Source organism: Anser brachyrhynchus, assembly GCF_964034855.1.
Source record: "Anser brachyrhynchus genome assembly, chromosome: 3".
In the NCBI taxonomy this organism is placed as follows: domain Eukaryota; kingdom Metazoa; phylum Chordata; class Aves; order Anseriformes; family Anatidae; genus Anser; species Anser brachyrhynchus.
The window spans coordinates 116,166,356-116,187,288 of NC_137696.1; the positions used below are offsets into that span (position 1 = coordinate 116,166,356).

General features: G+C 49.8%; 2 protein-coding genes and 1 long non-coding RNA gene across 9 annotated transcripts in view; 1 reads left to right on the forward strand and 2 right to left on the reverse strand.

Annotated features, from left to right (window-relative positions):
- The window catches only part of SDC1 (syndecan 1), a 25,646-nt gene extending 18,424 nt beyond the window's left edge, over window positions 1-7,222 (reverse strand). The window contains exon 1 of the mRNA XM_080584915.1: window positions 6,926-7,222. Within this exon, the coding sequence (XP_080441041.1) occupies window positions 6,926-6,982 (57 nt within the window). The 5' untranslated portion in view covers window positions 6,983-7,222. The remainder of the gene's footprint in view (window positions 1-6,925) is intronic.
- On the forward strand, window positions 2,381-20,633 carry LOC308191943. The gene is made up of 2 exons (XR_013948404.1): window positions 2,381-5,987; window positions 13,274-20,633. It is a non-coding gene; the product is annotated as an uncharacterized lncRNA (long non-coding RNA).
- Window positions 17,751-20,933, reverse strand: part of PUM2 (pumilio RNA binding family member 2) — a 70,381-nt gene continuing 67,198 nt past the window's right edge. For all 7 annotated transcript variants that reach the window (XM_080584913.1, XM_080584912.1, XM_080584910.1 and 4 more), the window contains one exon: window positions 17,751-20,732. In XM_080584913.1, the coding sequence (XP_080441039.1) occupies window positions 20,601-20,732 (132 nt within the window). In that variant the 3' untranslated portion in view covers window positions 17,751-20,600. The remainder of the gene's footprint in view (window positions 20,733-20,933) is intronic.

Genomic DNA, 20,933 nt, shown 5'->3' on the forward strand with positions numbered 1-20,933 from the left:
ACGACCACACTAACTGCTTTGCTGTTTTGTATTATTCACCCTGCAGCCCTCGGTTGATTGGCTCCATGGGATTTCTCACGCAGCTGCAGTTGCTCATCCTTCTGATGCATCCAAAAGGTTCAGTATTCACCGAGAGAACCGTGATATCCTATTAAGGGCTTTCACTTTCTTTTACTGTATACAGCAGTTTTCACAATTTCATAATATCCTGGGCCTGTTGCCAGAGACCCACCGGCTACATCCATACTAGTAAATTAAACAACATCAGGGAACATCCCCGGGCACTGGAACACAATCTACACCATCAAATTATTAGAGCGATCCCAGGCAGCCGTGAGCCTTGCCAACTGGTATGCCCCCAAATGATGTATGGGAACACTCCTCGGCAGGCGATCTGGAGGCAGAACGGAGCAGGGGGCAGGCATTAAGGGACAGGTAAGAAAAGAAGGTTTGCTTTACGACAGGGACTCCAGAATTTAAGTTGGCCACAGGACAGTTTCCAGCCCATTTAACTTACAGGAACAAGTAAATAGAGTCATTTTTTACCCCCTTTGGTTGCGTGCCGGGGAGCAGGGGGCACGCGGCGCATTCAGCACTTTGGGGCTGCGATCACATCTCCCAGCTTCTGTAGCAAGAAGCTCACCACCATTTCTCAGCCATGACTGCTGAGGAACCTTTTACAAGTTATTTAGAGATGCTTCAGAGCGGGGCCGATGCTGCTGGAGGATTAAGCTCGCAGCGTTCCTGTTCAGGGCCATGAGTCAGTTGATGTAAGTGCCCGATAGCAGAGCACTCCTTTGCCACTGCCCAGACATGCCAGAGTCAGCCTCTTTTGTTAGGCGCTTTGTTCGCTGATGGGAAAGTAGTCACGATCTAGATGATTCCTCCGTTAGGACATAAAGAGATTTAGAAGTCAAAGCTGTCTAGCTGCAGGCTGTTAGGCAAGTTTCGATGCAAGCCTCGCTACCACTTTTCCACTGCACGTAGGTGCCACTTACACCCCGGTAGAGCCAGTGAGGTGGACAAATCTCATTTGGCCATCAGATCCGCCAGTGTGAGAGTCTTTATTACAGTTTCACAAGCACAGAGCACAGCAGGAGAGTGAAAAATATCACTTATATTACTGTTTGTATCAGACACGAAGTCAAGCAAGCTTTGCAGTTCCTCAGGTTTGGACTCTTACTCTTCTTACCCCCCAACTCCTTGACCAAAGAAGGTCTGGGCTCTGTCACTAACAAAGATATCTATTAGCTGGTCAATGGGATATCACATCCTGTCTCCTGCAGATATGCTCCTACCCCTGGAGGACATTTTGGTAGACACAGGCTGCCCTGAGCTCCTGTGCTTGTGCAGAGAGCAGGCGCTCAAGCCTCCCAGATCACCTGTCCTGGGGTCAGGGCGTACAGCCTCCACACCCTGCTGCGAGCCGGTCAACAAACCCCACAAGAAGGGGAGACCTCTGAGTGTGTATTTCTCCACTCTACTGGTCTCAGAAGCATACAAAAAGGCATCAGTAAGGTCCTGTTTTGGGACAGGAGAGAGCCTCTCTTCCTACAGCGCTGTAGCTGCCAGCCCTGTGTGCTCCCGGGGAGCATGCAACAGCTCCGTACCGACACAGCCACAGCAGCACCGCCATGACATGGAGCTTCACAAAAGCTCTCATCTGGAAATTGTTACGCTAATCACTGCTTGCTCTCCAGATGGCAGACTGGCTCCACTCTCCCCTGCCCACCTCTGGCTTCAATATTCAGTCTGCTCTTCTAGTAATCCCTAGATGCAAGGGAGCTGCTGACCACATTTACTGACACCGACATTAGAAACTAATTAGAAGAGTTTTCCTACGTTCAGCACGGGGCAGTCCTGGTCTGCAGTGCTGCCCAGAAAGCATTTGTCGCTCTCTCCTTACAGCGGGAACGGAGTTCAGGTTTCCCTCCAATTAAGAGGCAACGAGCTCCTCATCGCGTGGCACAGGCAGACAAAAGAGCAACCCCCCTCTGGAGCTATGGCTCTGTACGCACGGGCGATGGAGCCAGGGCACCTCAAGGAGCCACGAACCAGCTGCACTTTGCAGAAGGCTGGTAGACAGGAGCGTGTGCCTGGGACTGCCTACAGCCAAGCACCAGGACTGCCAGCCTCTGCTTGCGTGGCACACAAGGTACCGCCGTTACTGCTCAGGCGGTGCTGTAAAGTTACAGGGTGGAGGTGGCAAGAGCCACCACGAAAGGCAAGATACCCTGAGTATTTTTGGCAAGCATGTCCCCGTCTTATATCGCTGCCTTCGATTTAGTCAGGAGTTACTCTGCAACAGCAATCCTGAAGAGCTTTGAGGTATCAGAAGGACCCTGAATGCTGGGAAACAAAATGAACGGACATTAAAATGAATAAATATTGAAAAAGTAAGGGCTGTGGAGAAGAGAGAGTTCTGCCAGAGAGCAGGGCAGTATGATGTGCAAATGAAGCAGCAAGAGCGCTTCAACTGATCAAAACCCAGAAGAGTTTCGAACTCGAAACCTCGCAGGAACGCCATGACTTGCACCATCTCCGTGACTCAGTTGGAACTGCAGTGACTCAACAGGAAGCTCCATCACCAGCCCCGTCCAAGCCCCACTAGCACACTGGTTCCCATCCAGCTAAGCAGGCCTCACTGGTGAGACTGGTCTCAGCGGTGCGATACAAACATTACAGCCTGGAGTGGCAAGGAGCCCAAGCTAACAGATTCTGTTGGACCCGTGCCGGTTCCACAAGACCTAGAACGTCAACTGCAGCCAAGCACTGCTTGAGAAACTGCGAGGTTGGGAAACCACCACATTAGCAGATGTTGCTCCACAAGGGCTGCTTGTAGGAGGTCCAAATGTTATCTCACCTTGAGGTGAGGCTTCACAGTGCAGGAACTTCTCCACTAGCATCTCCACAGCTGAAAGTGCGCTATCCCAGGTTCCTAGCCAGGCCAGATAAAGCTCATTTCTGCGGTACGCCAAGAGCCTAGCAGAGCAGTGGTTCAAATGGAGCATGCTACTCAACTCGTAACTTAGGGACACGATAAGAAAATTGATGCTCAGCACCAAGCTCCAAAGGAGACAGCATGTGATCCTGGCCTTTAGAGCGTCTTCTTCTCAGCTCAGAGGATAAATGAACCTGTAAGAAATACCAGAGCTCCTCGTACCGCTGGTCAGAACAGCTTCCTCTTTGCAAATTCACAGCCTGTATCAAAGCCTAGTGAGCAACAAAGGTGCCTCACTTCTAATCCACAAATAAACAGCATCTTTAAATACTGAAATACTCTAATCCCCCCCTCAAAAGCTCACAGTTCCTTCTCCCTCTAAAAAGATGCATGCATGTATGTTTCTGCTCCCATTTCTCACGTCAGAGCGCTGATACGGAAGCCAGCTATACTCCCTGATTTCTTCCGCAGCCCGTAGCAGAGCGAGGCTGGGCTATTGTTCGGAGGCACTGATCCTGTTGCACCAGAACAGGAGAGAGCTGTTGTTCTAGCTGAAAGCTGATGTTTCCCACTGCTTTGCTCGCTCTCTTGGCACAGGAACAGCGGCGGTCTAGACCATTTGTTTATGGAGAGGGTTAGCAGGAAAGTTTCACAAATAGGAGCAGCGCTTTCAGCTGCATCGCTCCCAGATTAAGAAGCTAACGTGAAGGTGTCTGTGCTCCCTTTACGGTCAAAACAAGATCCAGTCAACTGAGTCCAGACAGAGCCATTCACCTTGAAGCAGACATGCAGGAGCTGGTCAGATAACCACTCTGTTTGGCTGACTGATTACATTGCTGTGACTATAATAAGAGCTTGGGCACCTGGCGCACACGTAGACACCTACGCTGAGGTGTCTTAACGTCAGCTGAACATTGTCCCGAGGGCCATGTGCCATTTGAAGTATCCTACATTTCAGCAAGTGCATCAGGGTCTTGCTGTCCTGAAGTTCTGTACTAAGAGCTCTGAGTTAATGAAGAGGAGATCTAAGATAAAACTGTATTGCGTCAGTAGTTTCATCACTGACATCACCTCTTCAGGAAAGAATCATGGAGTGGCTCTGCTTGGAAGGGACCCCAAACACCATCTAGTTCCAACCCCCTTTCCATGGGAAGGGATGACACCCACTAGATCAGGTTGCCCAGGGCCTCATCCAACCTGGCCTTGAACACCTCCAGGGATGGAGAAAGAGGTCATGTCTTCTCTCTCCCAGGAAGCTCCCTCCTCCATCTACTCCTATCAGCTCCCTAGGTGCCAGATGACACGTGCATTTGTGCAGTGTCCCTCTCAGAGGCATTACTATGGTCCTCAGACACAAGAGCCACATCAAACAAGGTTAGGACAAGGCGCTACTATACAGGCCACCTGGAGACATCTACCCACTAGCAATGCAAAACACATACTTAAAATGGACCAATTTTGCTGCTAAAACAGCAGCCTACATTTCAGGTTAGTGCACTCACTTAATTTTAGAAGGCTTACAGGTTTCTTGCACTTGCTGCAACTTGTCTCGGGTTGTTAGAGAGGATTGTTTGGTTTCCAGAAGCTTCAGAGTGCTGCCATTAAAAGTGTTAGCTCTTCTAGCCACTTAAAACTGCCAGAAACCTGGAACAAAAGGCTAGAAACTCGCAGCGGAGCCCCCTTCCCCAGCACAAACCGTGGCTTACTGCTCTCTGCTCTCATCAGAGCTGACTCACTGTTTTCAGAGAGGGAGCCACCAGCAAGCAAGGCTCACAAGGAGAAGTGCTGTTTGCAGTACTTGATAAATAATGTGACACTGTTCTGTGGGTACTTCTACAGAAGAAAGTGTTTCCTTCTTATCTACTGCCTACATGTTTAATAAGCAAGCCAGGCTACCTAATTTCTTCTAATTAGCTTGCATTCAGATAGCAATGACATCACCCTTGGAAAAAAGGTTCTGCCTGCCCTGCTAAGCTTGCGTTAACCACCAGCACGCACCCACACCAGATGAAACAATCGAAACCCCGTTCTCCTCAAGGTGCAGGCTGGATTGTCCGCTGTCCTCCTCCATGCTCACCTGGCTTTGAGGCAGGGTTATATCCCACAAAAGTATCCCTTTGGGACAATAATCAAGCTAATCCATTAAGATGCATCAGCCTTCTTATTTCAAGAAATTCAATGCCTCCATCAATTCAAAGAGGAATTTTAATCTCATATGAGATGTTTGAGTAGCGAAGTGTTATCCTGAGGAAGGAAAGGAACCCACAACTATTCCTGCTCCTAAGAGTGCTCAGAAAGAAAACAGCTATCATTTGGCCACTTTCTTGTTCCTGCTGCTTAGTTAAGTCCTGCAGCGATAGCCAAGGGTCAAGCGATGTGCCAGAGGCAGTGGGACACCCTCCCGTAACCGGACCACCAAGAGCCCAGCACACCCATGCCAGCACCCATAACGCTGTGACCTGCCACATGCAAAGGACTGCGTAAGGTCACTCTGCTTTCTCCGCTCGGCGCCGAGCGCGGCCACTTGATGCTAAAGCCTAATTGCTCCAGCTGGGTGGGAAAGGCAGCCTCATCTGTGTCACTGACATTTCGACATGGGAAGGCGGCCACGTGGTCCCCAGGAGGGAACCAGCCTCAGTGCTGAGTCACCACCGAGAGCCCCGAGGACTCCTCTGTTGCTCACCAGGACGTCCCTCAACCCGAAGCATCAGCCAGGCCGTCTCCCCACGCACAGGAAAACTCCAGACGAGCATTCACTTCATGCCTTTACCCTTTCTAATAAGAAACATTTATCACTGGGTGATTTTATCCAAACGCGCTGCAGAGGCTGCAAGTGAACTGCAGTTTTTCCACTTTATTCATTAGCAAGCTCATTCAGAAGCGAGGAGCAGAGCCCTCTCCCCACGAGGCAGGGCTGATTACGCTCACGTGCTTGTCATTTTTGGCCACCTCATGGACTAACTACTCACTACCATGTGTGCTAGCCAGCTGGATGTCCACATCTACAGGCAGAGCCCGCAGGCAGGACGGCGCAGCAAAGCCACAGGTATTTTGAGCAGCCTCGGTCCTGCTGTGCACTTTGTTCTGCCACTCCTTATCCAACTACCGCTGTAGATCGCCTCCAGACCAGTTTCAAATCAATTATACCCTTTCTGAACAAAATAAGAAAAAAAAAAGGGGGGAAGCGTGCTTTGATTCCCATGCTCCTGCCCACACGAAGCCTCAGGTTCTGCTTGCTCTTCGCTGCTTGGCGGGGCTGAAGGTTCCCGAGCGATGCATGCGAGCACCTGGGGAGCGAGCACCCTTCACCGTGTAAGCAAAGGGTGGCTGTGTGCCCCCCGGGGGTGCCGAGCAGGGCTCCCACCCCACGCAAACCACCAGGAGAGCTCCTACACAAGGAGCTGAGGCTGCTGCGGCCAGACCCTCGTCGGGCAGCGCTGGGCCAGACACCCTCTCCTCTAGTCGCGGATGACATCTGGCGGCTGCTGCTGCGGCAGGGAGCCGGGGCTTTCCGAGGCTGCGGCCCCACAGGGCCTCCTCCCCCCGAGCTCCCCGCGGCACGGAGCTCCTCCTGGAGCGCCGGAGTTGGGAGGAAGAGCACACCGAGCCGGGGAGGGCAGAGGGGAGCAAGGGACGGCCCCGGGAGGCTCCGGACCCCCCAGCGGGGCACCACCACCCGCTGCCCGGCACAGAAAGAGGTCCACAAAGGGATCTCCCCGGCCACAAAGGGCCCGATGCGAGGCTCACCCCAGCCCCGAAGGACCGGCCGGGGGGGCCCCGGGTGGCCGCGGCGTGCTCGGAGCCTCGCAGCGGGGCGGAGCCGCCGGCAGGTCGGGAGCAGCAGCAGCAGCAGCAGCGGGGCTGCTTTGAATTAAGGCTCCCGCCAGCACAAAAGGCCATTGAATCCCCTCCCAAACCACCACCCCGAGCCGGCCGGACGAGGCAGAGCCCCCAGCCCCCGCAGCCCCCCGCCGCCGGGCTCACCGGGAGGGCAGCGTGCAGGCAGAGCGCCAGCAGCCACACGGCCGCCGCGCCGATCATCCTTCCTCCGCGCCGGGCTCGGCACTGCCCTTTCCTCTCGGGCTCCCCTCTCGGAGTACGCTTTAGAAAAATCTGCCGGCTTTCACTCTTGAATTTCCAATATTTTCCTCTTTTCTTTTTTTTTTTTCTTCTCTCACCCTCCCTTCCCCAGCCGCTCTCGTGCTCTCTCTGCGGCGGCGAGGAGTTGAACTCTGTCTTTTAATGAACCCACTGCAACAACCTTCACCTTACGGCCACCCCCCGGCCGGCTCCGCCTCCCCTCGGCTCCCCTCCCCTCGGCTCCCCGCGCCGGCCCCAGCCCTGCCCCGGCCCGGCCCGGCCCGGCCCGGCCCTGCCCGCCCCCGCGCTACCTGCGCCGCCAGCCCCCGGCCGCCCTCCGCCGGTCCCCCCCTGCCCGGAGCCGCCGCTCCCCTCGCGTCGCCCTTCCCCGATTTCCTCCGCCGCCGTGCTCCGGCCGAGCTTCCTTCCTCCTGGCTAAAAATAAGGAGAAGTTGGAAAGCCCTCCCTTCCCTTCCCGCTGTGGGAACGATGCTGTTGAACAACCCCCCCACCCCCCCTTTTGTTTTCCCCAGAAAGAAGTGGGGAATGGGCCGTGCTGCTGGTGCTAGGACAGGGGTTTCCAAAGGGGTAAAATCGAGTGTAAAAAAATGCTGCTTCGGGTCTGCGGCACGAAGGGGCTGCTTTCAAAGAAGCCCCTTCCTGCCTGGCTGTGCCCTCCGGAGTTAAAAGCAACTTGAGCGCTCTCCTGCGCTCTTTGCACGTCTCGCCGTAGATAGTGCAAACGGAGCAGGCAATAAAATACAAAAAAAAAAAAAAAAAAATCCTGCACAAAATACAGCACGGGCCGAGTTTTATTACCCCGCTCGCACGGCCGGGGCTGCAGTTCCTGTTTGCTCCCAGTCCATTCAGTTGTCGGGTTGTTTTTCTTTTTGCCTTTGTGTGTGTGTGCCAGCACATGCTGGAGTGTTGGCTATAAACAATGCAAGCAAATGTCTGCGCAGGCTTTAAAAAAAAAAAAAAAAAGGAAAGAATTAAAAACACTTTTTAAGAGCTAGTGCTGCTGCTGGGAGTGCACGTTGGTGGCACTGTCAGTGGGCACCGCGTGCCTGTGGGGTGGTCGGGGTGGAGGAGGGACACGGCCAAGCTAGTGGCCATGGGGCCGTGCTGTCCTAGGATGAAAGGGGGGGGCACACAAAAAAGAGCAGCAATCAGCGCTTCTGGTGTCTCTCAGGGCCCTCGGGCGGGTGTTGGAAGGGGACGGCGGACCTCTGCCAGACCGAGGATCCCTTTCCGCAGCTGTGGCCCAAAGGCTAATAGACCTAATTGGATATTCAATGTGGCTAAAACTCTCACGATTTTATCACGTGTCTTTAATTAGCTCGCTTTCTTTCCCTCTCTCTTACATTACGCGTGCAGCATTCCTCAGAACAACCCCTGCCATGCCGCCTTTCCCTCAGTGGGGCCGTGGCCGCCATGTTCCGCTCCCCCATGCTGGGGCTGCTGGGGAGAAGATGGCGCCGCTGTGGCTTCGTGGCCAAGATGGCCACAGGCCGTGAGGCGGTGGGGCGGAAAGGCAAAGTGGGGTGGAGAAAGGAGGCAAAATAAAAACTATGGGGGCACGTGGGTGCCTGGCATGGCCACCACATTGCAGTCTGTGCTCCGGGCGGGACAAAGGGGTGATGGAGGCTGACAGATGTCTGGAGCTGGTGGCACCCAGAAGTGCAGCGCTGGTGAGGTGGGCTTCATGTGCAGGTGGTGAAGTCCAGGCAAGGGGACATCCCAGCTGCGATGGCGTGACGGGCAATTAGCATGCAGCCCCTCATCACCCTTCTCAGCTATTTTGATGTGGCAGAGGCCGGTTTGTCCGGGCTGTGTCCAGTGCTGGAAGTTTGCGGACATGGAGGAAACGCTGCCGTGAGGGCTGCCTCTGTGAGCTGCGTGGAGGCTCTGGCAGGGCCTCGCGACATATGGATTTCATGCGAGTGTGTGCGCGTGTGTGTTCGGGGAGATGGGAGACCAAATAGCACTGTGGTACTACTTGCTGGATTTGCTAGAAAACATTTAAAGCTTGATTGGGATGTTCTGGTCAGGATCTGTGAATGGGGTAAGGGGAAGAACAATGCTGTGTTTGGGAGCCAAGTGTTTTCAGTGACATTCCCTTGCCCTCTGCTTGATCATTGAAGCATGCTAAGTATTGTGGTTTCAGTCAAAAGAGCTCCATGCTGAAAAGCCAGATGAGACTTGTATGGAAAGGAGTTTCTTGGCAGCCCCGCGCTCAGGGGATGATACGAGTTGGTTGTCTCTGCCCAGTACAGTGGAGCTGTGGGGATTTCCCAGAAGTGGATCAAGGGCTTCCAGCAGCGTAGCCCAATTGAACTCGGCCTCCCCGGGGACGAGGGGCTGGTTTGAACTGTGTCCTGCCATGGGAAGAGGGGAAGCACAGCCGGGGGAGGAACCCAGCCTGCTGCTTCCGCCACCAGCGGAGGCAAGGGGGGGAGCTGGGATGGCGACTTGCTGTTGGGCAACCACCACCATTCTTCACAGTGTTCTGCAGCAGAGGCCATCGTCTCTTGTGCCCTGTGAATGTGAGTGTCATGCAGCAGTGGGAGCTGCCTGCCTGGCTTTCCAGGTGCTGGACCTATCTACAGCAGCATGAGGTGGTGGCCACTTTCACCGTGTGTCCTCTCGTCGCCTGTGACCACCAGCAGCTGTGGAGCCTGCAGGGCAGATGACCGCTGCTGAAGTCTGGTGCCGTGTGTCCATAGAGGGTGCATTAACAGAGTGCAACCAGATGGACTTGGGTTAGAAAAAGCTGAGTTCCTCAACAAGGTCTGGAGGACCTTGTGGTCACACATCACACCTCAGTGACTTCACCTGTAGACAAACTTGTCTAGGATATTACAGCCTGACACCTCGGGATGAAGAAGGGGAGTATATTCCCTAATACACGGGGGGAGGTTAGAGTATATGCGAAGAGTGAGGTGGCTTTCAGTGTACAGGCAGTTTTGCCTGCCTACTGGGGTTGTTGTGGAATTGACAGCTCAGCACCGATGGGTGCCATCTCTGGTTGGCTTCAGATAATTGGCTTCCCTGCTGCTGATTGCCTGTTTCTCAGTTGCTGCTTTTGTGACAAAGGGGATACTTTTCCCTCTTGGGTACCTCAGTTAATTAAAGGGGGTTTATAAGAATGGGAAACCCACAGCACCTTATGTGTTCCACTTCTCTCAGCTATAAGGTGTCGACAAGACCTTGATTGAAAGCCTTGAATCTATTGATCACTGGGCTGCACAGAGAGGTAAGAGGTACACTTATGGGATGTTAAATGCATTCAGATAAAGTCTGCCCCAGGAACTGGTTGGAGTGAGGTGGGAAATGCATCCAAAACAAGTGGTTGTATTTGATGAGGGCTTGAAGCACTGTCAGTGAAATTCCCTTCTGTGTCTGGGTTTTTCCCATGGACGGTGCCTCAGAACGGTGAGCTGGCAACAGGAGACCTGTGGTTGGTGACCTAAAACCTGGGGGTGGAAGAGGAAGAATTTTTTTTGTCCTGAAAGGGCCAGGAGGATGTTAGGGCAATGTGGCTGGCGGTCTGTTTGGAGACTGCAGAGACCAAGAGGATTTGCAAAGTTTTATTCTCTGCTAGTCTGTTCCTTCTCTACTCCTTCCCCTTTAAGTTCCCTTTAAGCTTCTGTTACCCATGGATCACATCCTGCTCTTGCTAGCTCCCTGCAGCAACAAAAGAGCAATCCGCCCATGCCTTAAATCAATACCGAGTGCAAGAACAAGTCTGCGGAGGAAGCAGCCTGGGCCTTCAACCTTGCGTTACCAAAACTTGTCCACTGGTGCGCAACATTTGGCATCCAGCTCGTCTTCTGGGAGCACAGGCACTGCGGTCCCCAGTTCCCCAGACTGTCGCTCTTTGTTCAGGGTCGCAGTACCGGCTACACTTAACTCTCTTCCTGCCTCCTCCCATGCCTGGGCGAATGTTGCTCAGTTTGTTTTGGCTGTCCCTTTGCGCTGACGTAGAAATAACTGATTCTGACCCTTCCGAATGCCGATGGTGAGTTACAGCAGGATCACCTGAACCCACCCAGTGCGCTTGCACGGTGATATCTGATTTTGCTTGTTCTGTCCAGCCTTCTTTGCAGTGAGTCAGAGATCTCTGAGCAACTCTGTTTGCCTCCTGGCTTTCCCTCCCAGGAAGTGAGAGACCAAAGCAGGCTCCCCACAGCTCACCCCAAGGCGGGGAGCGTGGAGCTGGCCTGAGGGGATGGATGTCTGCTCTGGGCTCCTTTCTGCTCCGCCATGTAATGCTCTGATGGAAGGGATGTCCTGGCTTATTTGGACAAGAATAAGCCTTCTTGCAAAAACTCTTTTTTTCTTCTTGTTTTTTTTTTTTCTTTTCTTTCAGTATGAACAATGCAATGCCTAGTGGTCCAAGTGTCATTGTGGCTGCAGCGCTGGCTTTATAGATAGCAGCTGAATCAACTTGGCTGCCTCTCCCACGGATTTTGGTGGCTTTTTTGTCTTCTCCTCCATCCCCTTTCCCTGGGTCCCGCTAATGACAACTTCTGGGTGGACACCAAAAACTATATAATACTCTGTGCCACTAGCCAAATACTTCCCAACTGAATTTAGCAGAGCTTCGTTTGGCAAAAGCCCAGCTGGCAGTTGCATGCCACCTCTGTGATAGTTTTCCTAAACAGCTGTGATAAAAACAGCTGCATTGCTTTGATGCCGCACGTGAGGGCCTGGTAGGATCCTCCACGCTCAGAGCTGGATTTTGGGGGCTGGCACATCAGAGTCTGTGGAGGGTTTCCCATTAGCCTGTGTGGGGTTTGGCTGAAGTTACGTGGATGTTGCCCACAAAAAAGGCTGACTCGTTCTCTCTTAATGAGGCCTTTTGCTGTAATTCTGGCTGGTGCTTTCACTGTTGAACTGTTTTGGTCTACCAGGCCCAGGGCTCGTGGACTAGGCAGGTATTTCTCAAAGCACTCACCTGAATAACCACTTTTTTTTTTTTTCCCCTTGGCCAAGACTCTTCAGTCTGTTCTGCATTTCTGTGATTCACTTACCTGTGTGGTTAGCTCAGGACAGCTCCCTGGCAGTGACTCACACTGGCTTGCAGTGTGTGATCCCTCAACCTCTGTGACCCCAAATAATTTGAGCACAGAACGGGGTTTGCCCTGGCACGAAAATGAGCACGGAGAGAGAGAAAGCCATCACGTTTCCCAGGAGCACTCGGACGGGAGGCTGCTGCTGCTGGGAGCTTCAAAGAAGAGGGAGGAGGCACGGGGAGGCCAGAGCCGCTCTATTTCCACCACATCTGCTGCTGGGTACCTGCTGGCTCTTGCAGCGGGTGTTTCTGTTGGTCCTACAGCCTGCAATTGTCAGGGGCTTTCCTCTGCGTGTTCACCAATACACATCGGTGCTGAGACATGGATGAACAGGCTGGATGCCTGAGCTGCAGTCCCTCCGACTCACGGACGGGAGCTGGACACTTCACAGCTGCCTGCCGTCCTGTAGGAGAGGGGCTGTGATATTTCGTGCCTTTTTAGTGCCTTTTTAGTGCCCTGGCGACTGCTGTGAGAATAAAAAATATGCATAGCTTTGGTTCTACGGCCTCTTCTGGCAGTGCCACAGAGACCCATTATTTGCCTGGGAGAGGTAGGGATTTCAGAGGAATGAAGTACTTAATCTCTTATCAAAGGGCTCCTGTATTTCCTCTGTGTACTCCTTCACTGTCCTGGTTTGAGAGAGAGGCTCCTGGATGCTCGAATAACTTGCATAAAGCTGTAAAAGTTCTCCCTGTGGGATGTCGTGCCCGTTTCCCTCTGACCGTACCAAATGCACAACGTACCCTTGAAGTCAGCGAGCAGCATTTGCATAACCTGGCGCTGTGCTGCTGGTTAAAAAGTCCCGGATGAAAGTTAAGGACCTGTAACCAAAATCTAGAAGTGTTCAGTCCACGGCTGTACAAACGCGTTCACCGTGTGCTCTCACACTGTCACTTGCGAGCAGCCAAGTGACTTGGGCTAGGTGTTTCTGCTGCATCTGAATGAGCACGTATAGCTCCAGGAGTTCTGCCAAAGCAGGTTTAATACGCCCACGTATGCAAAAAGGGCTGTGGTCTGGGAAGAAGCAGATGCTGCAGAAGAGCAGCCATTGAGGGCAGGGTTAGGCTGCATCAGAGGCTTTAGCTCAATTTCAGTAACTGCCTGTTAGACGACATTCGTAGCATTGTGAAAAAATCTGCTTTTTTGATATTTTTCTTTCTTTTTTTTTTTTCAGTAAGCTGGTGTGATCTGGAGCCCGGACTATCTGAGGATCTCTGAGGAATGCTGCGCTTGGGCTAACTTCAGCTCCTATAACTGACTCCAGCTATCAGCTGTGACTACGCCATCAGTTTCGTGTGATATAACACACAGGCTTTCCTCCCGATTAACCAAAAGGGTGCATCCTGCTGCTGTAATTATCATCCTTCATTTAGCATTTTGAGGCCACTTACACATTTCCGCAGATACCGGCTGGCTCAGACACTCCACCACCGTACCCCTCCGGGCGGTACGAGCGTCTCTCAGCCCTTGCTGTCACAGCGTTGATTCACCCACCGATTCTCCACCCGTCCTGCTGACCTGCGTGTCTGTGGGGGACAGAGCTGGGTTCTGCACCGGGTTTAAGCTGTGCATGGCCCGTGTGCCCGCTGCCTGCCCTGCTCTGAGCAGCACTGGCTGACGTGGTAAATTTTAATTAGGTATTTTAATATATTTTTTAATTGTTTTAGGTATTTTAGGTGTAAAATACACAGGTATTTGAATTGGTTTTTTTTCCTCCCTTTTTAAAAAAATTCTGATTCACATATACTTCATATGGAGGCCTAGAGTGAAGGTTTTGCTGTGCATAAAGGTGCCTTTTTATTATTATTGTCTTTTAAAGATACCACTGGGTTCCCCAAGTGCTCCTTCTCCTCTTCCTCTCCTCCCAGTATTTATAATCAGAGGAGTCCTGATGGTTCACAGAATCCTAGAATATCCGAAGTTGGAAGGGACCCATAAGGATCATCGAGTCCAACTCCTGGCACCACACAGGTCTATCCAAAAATTCAGAGCATGAATTTTATTACGTGGTGCTTACAGCAGCTTTGAGTGTGTGCATGGGGATGCATATGTTTCGTTTCTCCATTTCTCATCCCGTCCTATTCCAGCATTAAGCTGCTCCCACTCCCACCCCCAGCAAACCCTTCGGGCCTATCCCTACCTTCTACCCTCTTTTAATCACCGATTTATTAAAAGTTGCTAATAATTTCTGGTGCCTTCTGGGTGAAGAGACCCATGGCCTATATGCAGGTGCCTGGTGCCATCATCGATGCCCTTCTGGAGCAGAAGCTAGAGGCTAGGCTGAGGCAATCCCTTGGGGATGTTTCCTTGCCCCATCCGGGTGTCTCGGGTGCCCCAGGGTGACTCGAATGGCACCAGGCACCGCAGTAGGCAACAGGATCTTCTCCTGGGGCATGTGTCCACATGGAAGCGTCCACACCTACACAGCAGAGGCTGTGAGCTGGGATCCCGGGAGAATCCTGGGATCCTCTCTGAGAGGACAGCGGGAGCTGCACAGCACCCGCAGAGACGTGGAGTGACTGATCTTTAATGCCCCAACAGATCTCCGGGCTTTTGGTTCCCCGTGTGTCCTAGGGAGGGTAGGGCTGGGTGAGAGCCCTTTTCCCAGCAGGACCCAAGTGCGTAGTGCTCCCAAAGTGGGGTGAATAGCCAAGCCCCAGGTTCTGACACACATGCCATTTCAAGGAAATGGGAGATACCATGTGAGTCTTTGAGTACTTAGGATAGTCACTTTTTGAACAAAAAGGCTTTTTTTGAGAGCCACGTGGCCCGCTTGAATGAGATCAGCGTATAGCCTGGAGCTGATGGGTGAACTCTGCTCCATTCATCCCATCCCTCCGTGTGGGGGGGAGGAATTGGTTCTGTGGCTTGCGCTGAGATCGTCCATCCTTGGCTCTTCAGCTCTCCGTAACCCTTGCTTAACGAGCAATTGCTTTCATCGTTCCACCAGCCTCCGGACGGCAGCATCTATGCAAAGGAACAGGGAACAGGGCTGAGGCCGACCCACCTGGGAGAGGAAACCTTCCCCGGACCTTGCTTGTGTGAACTCGTGGGCTCCTGACTCCCTCCTCCTGGACTGAGCCTGCATGGGGAGCGCTGAGAAGAGTTCCCGGTGCTGTATCACGGCTCTCAGAGAGGGAAGGCGGTAAGGATTATCCGTGGCGTGCGAGCCTGCCTTGTGATCAGCAGCCCAGCAAGCCAGCCCTAAGCAGCCTCCGGCGCCTGCACCCTGTGGGAAGGGGAAGGGGAAAGGGAAGGGGAAGAAGGGGAAGGTTTGTGTCCCCCCTGGCCTCCCAGGCTTGGCAGGGAAGAAACGTGGTTCTTCCTCACACAACGAAGGGGGACTTCAGGGATAGACTCCTTCCTCCATTTCAGCTGCTACAAAAAAAAAGAAAAGCCTCACAGCATTTCCGGTTAAGGATGGGGATGTGCTGCTCCCAAGACGTGTTTTACATTAAGGGAGCCTGGGAGAATCAAGGTGGAGACAAGGATCTCAGGGGCAGGGCCTACCCACTCCCACCTGCGCGCTTCGGAGTCATGCTCCATCTTGTGCTGATGTGATGCAACGAGTGGTTCAAGCCCTGCTGCAAGCCCAGCCCAAATCCAGCAGAAAGTGAACCCGCCCAGCTCCCTGCGGTTAGGCCACGCTCCTGTGGGGTGAGAGAAGCGGGTTCAAACCCCTACCGCTGATAAAGGAAACTGATTCAAAGGAAAACAAGCTCTGTCCACGGGGCCGATGGAGGAAAAGCTCCTGCACCACGCTGCTGAGGAGCACCGGCAGGTCGGTCACACTGAATGCTTCTCTCCTGGCTCCTGACACAGGGTGGCAGCTTTCTGACAGCCTCTGCGTTACAAAACCTAGCGTGTAACACCGGGCTGTGGTTCAGTCTCTGATAAAGCAGTTGCCTCCTGTCCCTAGCACAGGCACGGCATGAGCAGTCAGGAACAGCCCTGACTGTGTTGGAGCTGGGGTGCCGCCATCCTTTGGCCACCTCTCCGTCCTTTCCGAGTGCGAGGAGGTGACCCATGGCTGCTTTCTGTGACAGCGGTGCCACTTTCTAACCCCTTCTGGTGACGGAGCAGGGGAGGCCTGGGTTGCTCTGCCACACAGGAGCGCTGCAAACACCCCCGGCTCCTTCTGCAGCATCACTCTGAGCATCTTTCGGGGTGGCAGGATCTGGACATCTGCTAAGTTTTCCCAAATCTCTAGCCCAGTTCTGGACTTTGAGGAACCAAGCACGTGCCTGACAGGATCTGCTGTCCCCGAGAGAAACCAGGCTTCTCCATTCCCAAGCCCCGAGGTGCTCGAGTGAGCAATTTTCAGGCACAGATGGAGCCTGTGAGAGCTCTGATGTTCTTTACAACCACAGAGAATACTCCAAGTTGAAACTCTTCAGGCAGCGTGACATAAACACGTCTGTAGCACACGCGTCCTGTCACCAGCATTGTCCACAGACTTGGGACCGCTTCAAGCACTACCAGGAACTCTGTAAGACACGGACCTTTGTGTCAACAAAGTGACAGCTGCAGGTTGGGGACCAGGACAGGGACAGCAGAGATCAGATACAACACGTGGTTTCCTTTTTTCTCAGGCAGCAACACAGAACTACACCACCACCACTGAGCAAAGCTCCAAAACAAGGTGCCAACCACCCAGATGGACGATGACCAGCCACTGTTCTCCACATAAAATTCAGCATTAGGGCTCTGGGGTGACCTGATGACAACCATCGAGTAGAAAATTGTTTATCTGTGGAGCTGGCATTGGGTTTTCTCCCCAGCTGCATGACTTGGATGTAGTCTGCAATATTCAGCACCAGCCATGAGATCTTAAAACTCTTTCACGATTTTTCTCTCATCTGTATTTCCCTGAATGACATACAGTGGGAGCTGCCACCTCACTCTTTACTCTTTTTCCTAGGTACTAGCATGCTGAACATCAAACATCCTCATGGCGTGAAACTGGTCGACAAATCAACCTGATCACCAGGCTGCTGCCCAGCTGGCCGGGAGGAAAAATGCCTGATCCCCAGGGCACAGCGAGAAGGGACTACAGCAGTGTCTCAGTGCCATCAGCACCCTGAGACACCTACACATTATGGCCGCAGAAGCTTCAAGGTTCCCTGGACTCCAGTGAGAGTATGAGTGGATCAGCAGTCAGCGATGGAAGTAATGGCATTATGGCTTCTGTGTCCATAACGGGTTTATGCAACAGCATAAAGTGCACCCACTCCCCTGCAGTTAGACCACTTCACTCCCCACCTTAAGCCAAAAATGGCCATTTGAAAGAAAATCCTGGAGTAACAGAAAAGACTGGGTGCAGCGATGACAAAGAGCAGCCACCGCTCCCAGCCCTCTCCAATGCTCGGGGACTCATCGTGGTTTCAGCAGGGCAAAGAAACTGCTGCGAGGCTGTAGCCTTATTCCCCCACTGGTAAACATTTTTCTTTAGGAAAACATGAAGTTTAGCTGCTCAGAACTGGAATCTGAATGACCTAATACAGGGTTCTCAAATAATTGACTGATTTTCCTCAGATCACTAAGTCGATTGGGTACCTTTTCAAAGCTGAGCTCCACAGATAGCAAACGAGAGACGTTAACTGAGAACAAAACGAAATGCTGGTTTCCTGCACGAAAAACACAAGACCAGATGTATTTCACACAGTGTTATTCACACATTTTCATTTTGATTTTTTACAGTATATACAAGTGAGCATTACATTATTCGATATGAGCCACCTGGAGTCAAACCTAATCAAACTGGTCCATAAACAATGTATATCAAAAAGCGATATTATAGCAAAAAGTCTAGTGGTTCTACCCAAAGCCTAAAGTAGTTGGAAGGAAAACCAGTGATCATGTTCCTGCATATAATTTGTGCAAAAAAAAAGGTTTTAGGATAGCAAGTGGAAGATGTTCAAGGTACTGAAAACACTAGGGATGATGGTTATAGGACTGTTTAAATTCAACCATGGCATGAGTGCTACTTGGACACTACCAATTTCTGCCTGGACATTCCCAAAAGCCTAATTTAATGCCTCATGTTGGAGAGAATGTCAGCTCTTCAGCTTATAACATACAACATTTATGCACAAGAAAAAAATACTCAGGAGAATTAACACGTTCAAGAAAGATGCTCAAATGCCATCCTTTGTGCGACTACAGGAAAGCCCTGGCTCCAATGACAAGGCTTGTGCCTCTTGAAGGGAATTTTGTGAACTGCCATTCAAAAACTATTTGGCAATTAGAAATGCGATTACTAAAAATAATTAGGCCTACTACATCACTTAATGCAGGCATTAAATGACAGATTCAGAAACTAAAGGTAGGCCAGAAGAAACTTTCACATTTGCCTATTAATGATTTAACGCTACCATATAAAAAAAAAAGTAGCAACTCAGATGTATGCTTTAGTAAGACTTACGTCAACCTGATATAAACAGTAATACAACATAATTCCTTACACAAGTTAATACCACTACTATTTTCTTTCCTCATGATCAGAGCCCTACCATTACAGCCTTTTATTTGATCAATGCTCGACACTGCTTTCAACCTATCTTGGTGATCAAAACTTCGGGTTATGCCATCCAAATGAACGTTTTACACAAAATACTTACTTCGACAACATACAAAGCACTTTCTTTATCTTTCAGAAACTGAATATACAAAGTAAGCTTTTTTTTTTTTCCAAAATATTTCCATAGGCAAAGGATTAAAAAGGATTTTAATTATACACATATGGTCACAACTCTGCCTTAAAAAGATCATTGGGAAATGTACATAAGGCCGCTTGTAAATGTACATCATCTTTATGTTACTGTTACAATGTCATATGTCCAGAGAAAAAAATTGACAGTATCATACATATTTGCTTTACGCTGGGAGAAGGCTATTCAAAAATACAGTACTCTTCTGTACAAAAAAATCATGCCACATTTATTAAGATGGAAGAAGCATTGGTTTCTGCGATAACCAAGTATTTCAGTCCACTTCTTTCTTGCTATGCTTATTATCCCGACTTAAAATTTGAACAGATTGATTTCCCAAAGTGTCCATATTAACAGAATCAACAGCTATGTTATAAACAAAACATAATGTTTCTCACAATAGATAAAAAGAAAGCCGGTTCATATTTCTGAAACCATATAAAGATAGAATTTAAAAAAATCACTCTTGATTTGCTGAAATAAATTTACATTATACAACACTATATGCCAGGGGGAGAAAAGGGAAGGGGGATATGAATATACACTAAAATGCAAATTTTTGTCCCAAAAAGGGTAAAACAAATTACATTTACAGCATGAAGGTTTACAAATGTACATCTGTACAACCAAGGTAAGCATCACTACTAAATTAGCAAGGCTTGTAATAAACATCGAAACAAGAGATTTGTTTTCAAACTGTAAACTTACACCTATTAACTACACGTATACAATGCATATATTTATAGGAAGCAAAAAAGCTATCTGGATATTTAATCAATCATGCTTAAATGTTGAGCTATCAAGTTTACTTTTCAGTGGCCCCTTTTCTCTTCATCAATACCTATTTTTTGCATCTACAGTGAGAAAGCAAAATAAATGCTCAACACTTTCAAATCCTTACAATTCTATATGCAAAATAAAAAAATACAAATCTCTACTCTTCCTGCATTGTAAAACTGACTGTAAAGTTAATACAGGGTTCACTCCTTTTCCAACAGTGTACTTTACTGAATGGAAGTACCACCATCATTTTATTCCTCTACCTTGTACAACAATTAAATATATAAGTATATACAGCACTTTTAGTTTTAATACATCGCTAGAGAAAACCTTAGGGCACTAATTAAAAAAAAAAAAAAGAAAAAAAAAGTGTGTCCACAAAGTGGTGAAAACTGTCTTTTGAAGTTTCCATTGTTTCATTACTCCCTATTTTAATTTGCTGTGCCCAGTTTATTTTTTGAATAGTATGTTGTGAACCACCAAAACACAACTTAACTTTTTGACGTGTTAAATAATGTTTATGCAGCTGATCAATTTTAATCTGGTATAAAAGACTTCACACGAAAGGGAAAAATAAGGATCAATTCTATATACAACTCTATAAACCTGTTGTGCTATGATGTTGGGTAGACCTACCAGATTGCAAGCCAGTGTATTAAAAGAATACTGTACTTTTTCCCTTTAAAAACTATTTCAGTGACTTTACAAGGTAAAAATTTACAAAATATGTGACAGCTATTTTGATACAATTACATCATATACAGGCATTCTGTGCTTTGCCAGCCGTCCAATCTGATAGGTCTCCGGATCAGGGCTGGAGATTTTTTTTTTTATTATTTTTTATAATTCACTCCCCAAAAATATACAAAAGAATAAAAATTTTACAAATGGATGAACAAAGTCAATAAATAGATTTAAAAAAATCAGAACATTTATAGTTAAGTTGTATGTTTTGATCATTCACAATAAATTTTTTTTCCATTTCCTTTTTTTTTTTCTTCTTTTTGTCTTTTACAGCATCCCATTTGGTGGTCCACCAATTGGCCCCAGATCAGCGCTGTTCTTCAGGTAATACTTTTCCAACTTGGCCAGAATGTGTTTGCCATAGGTGTATTTACGCAGAGTTGTGATGTGGGGTCGAATCTGTAAGAAGAAACCCGTCATTTTTTTCCTCAAAAACTGTAAGCAGAGTTAGTACACTTGTGAACAATTCTATAAGAAATAACAGAAACCTGTCATTTCATAGTTTTGGAAGTTTCTGGAAAGCTGTAGAATTGGTGGATGAATCACAAAACAACTGATGTACCTGTCACATTATAAATAATTCAACTGATGACTCTCCAC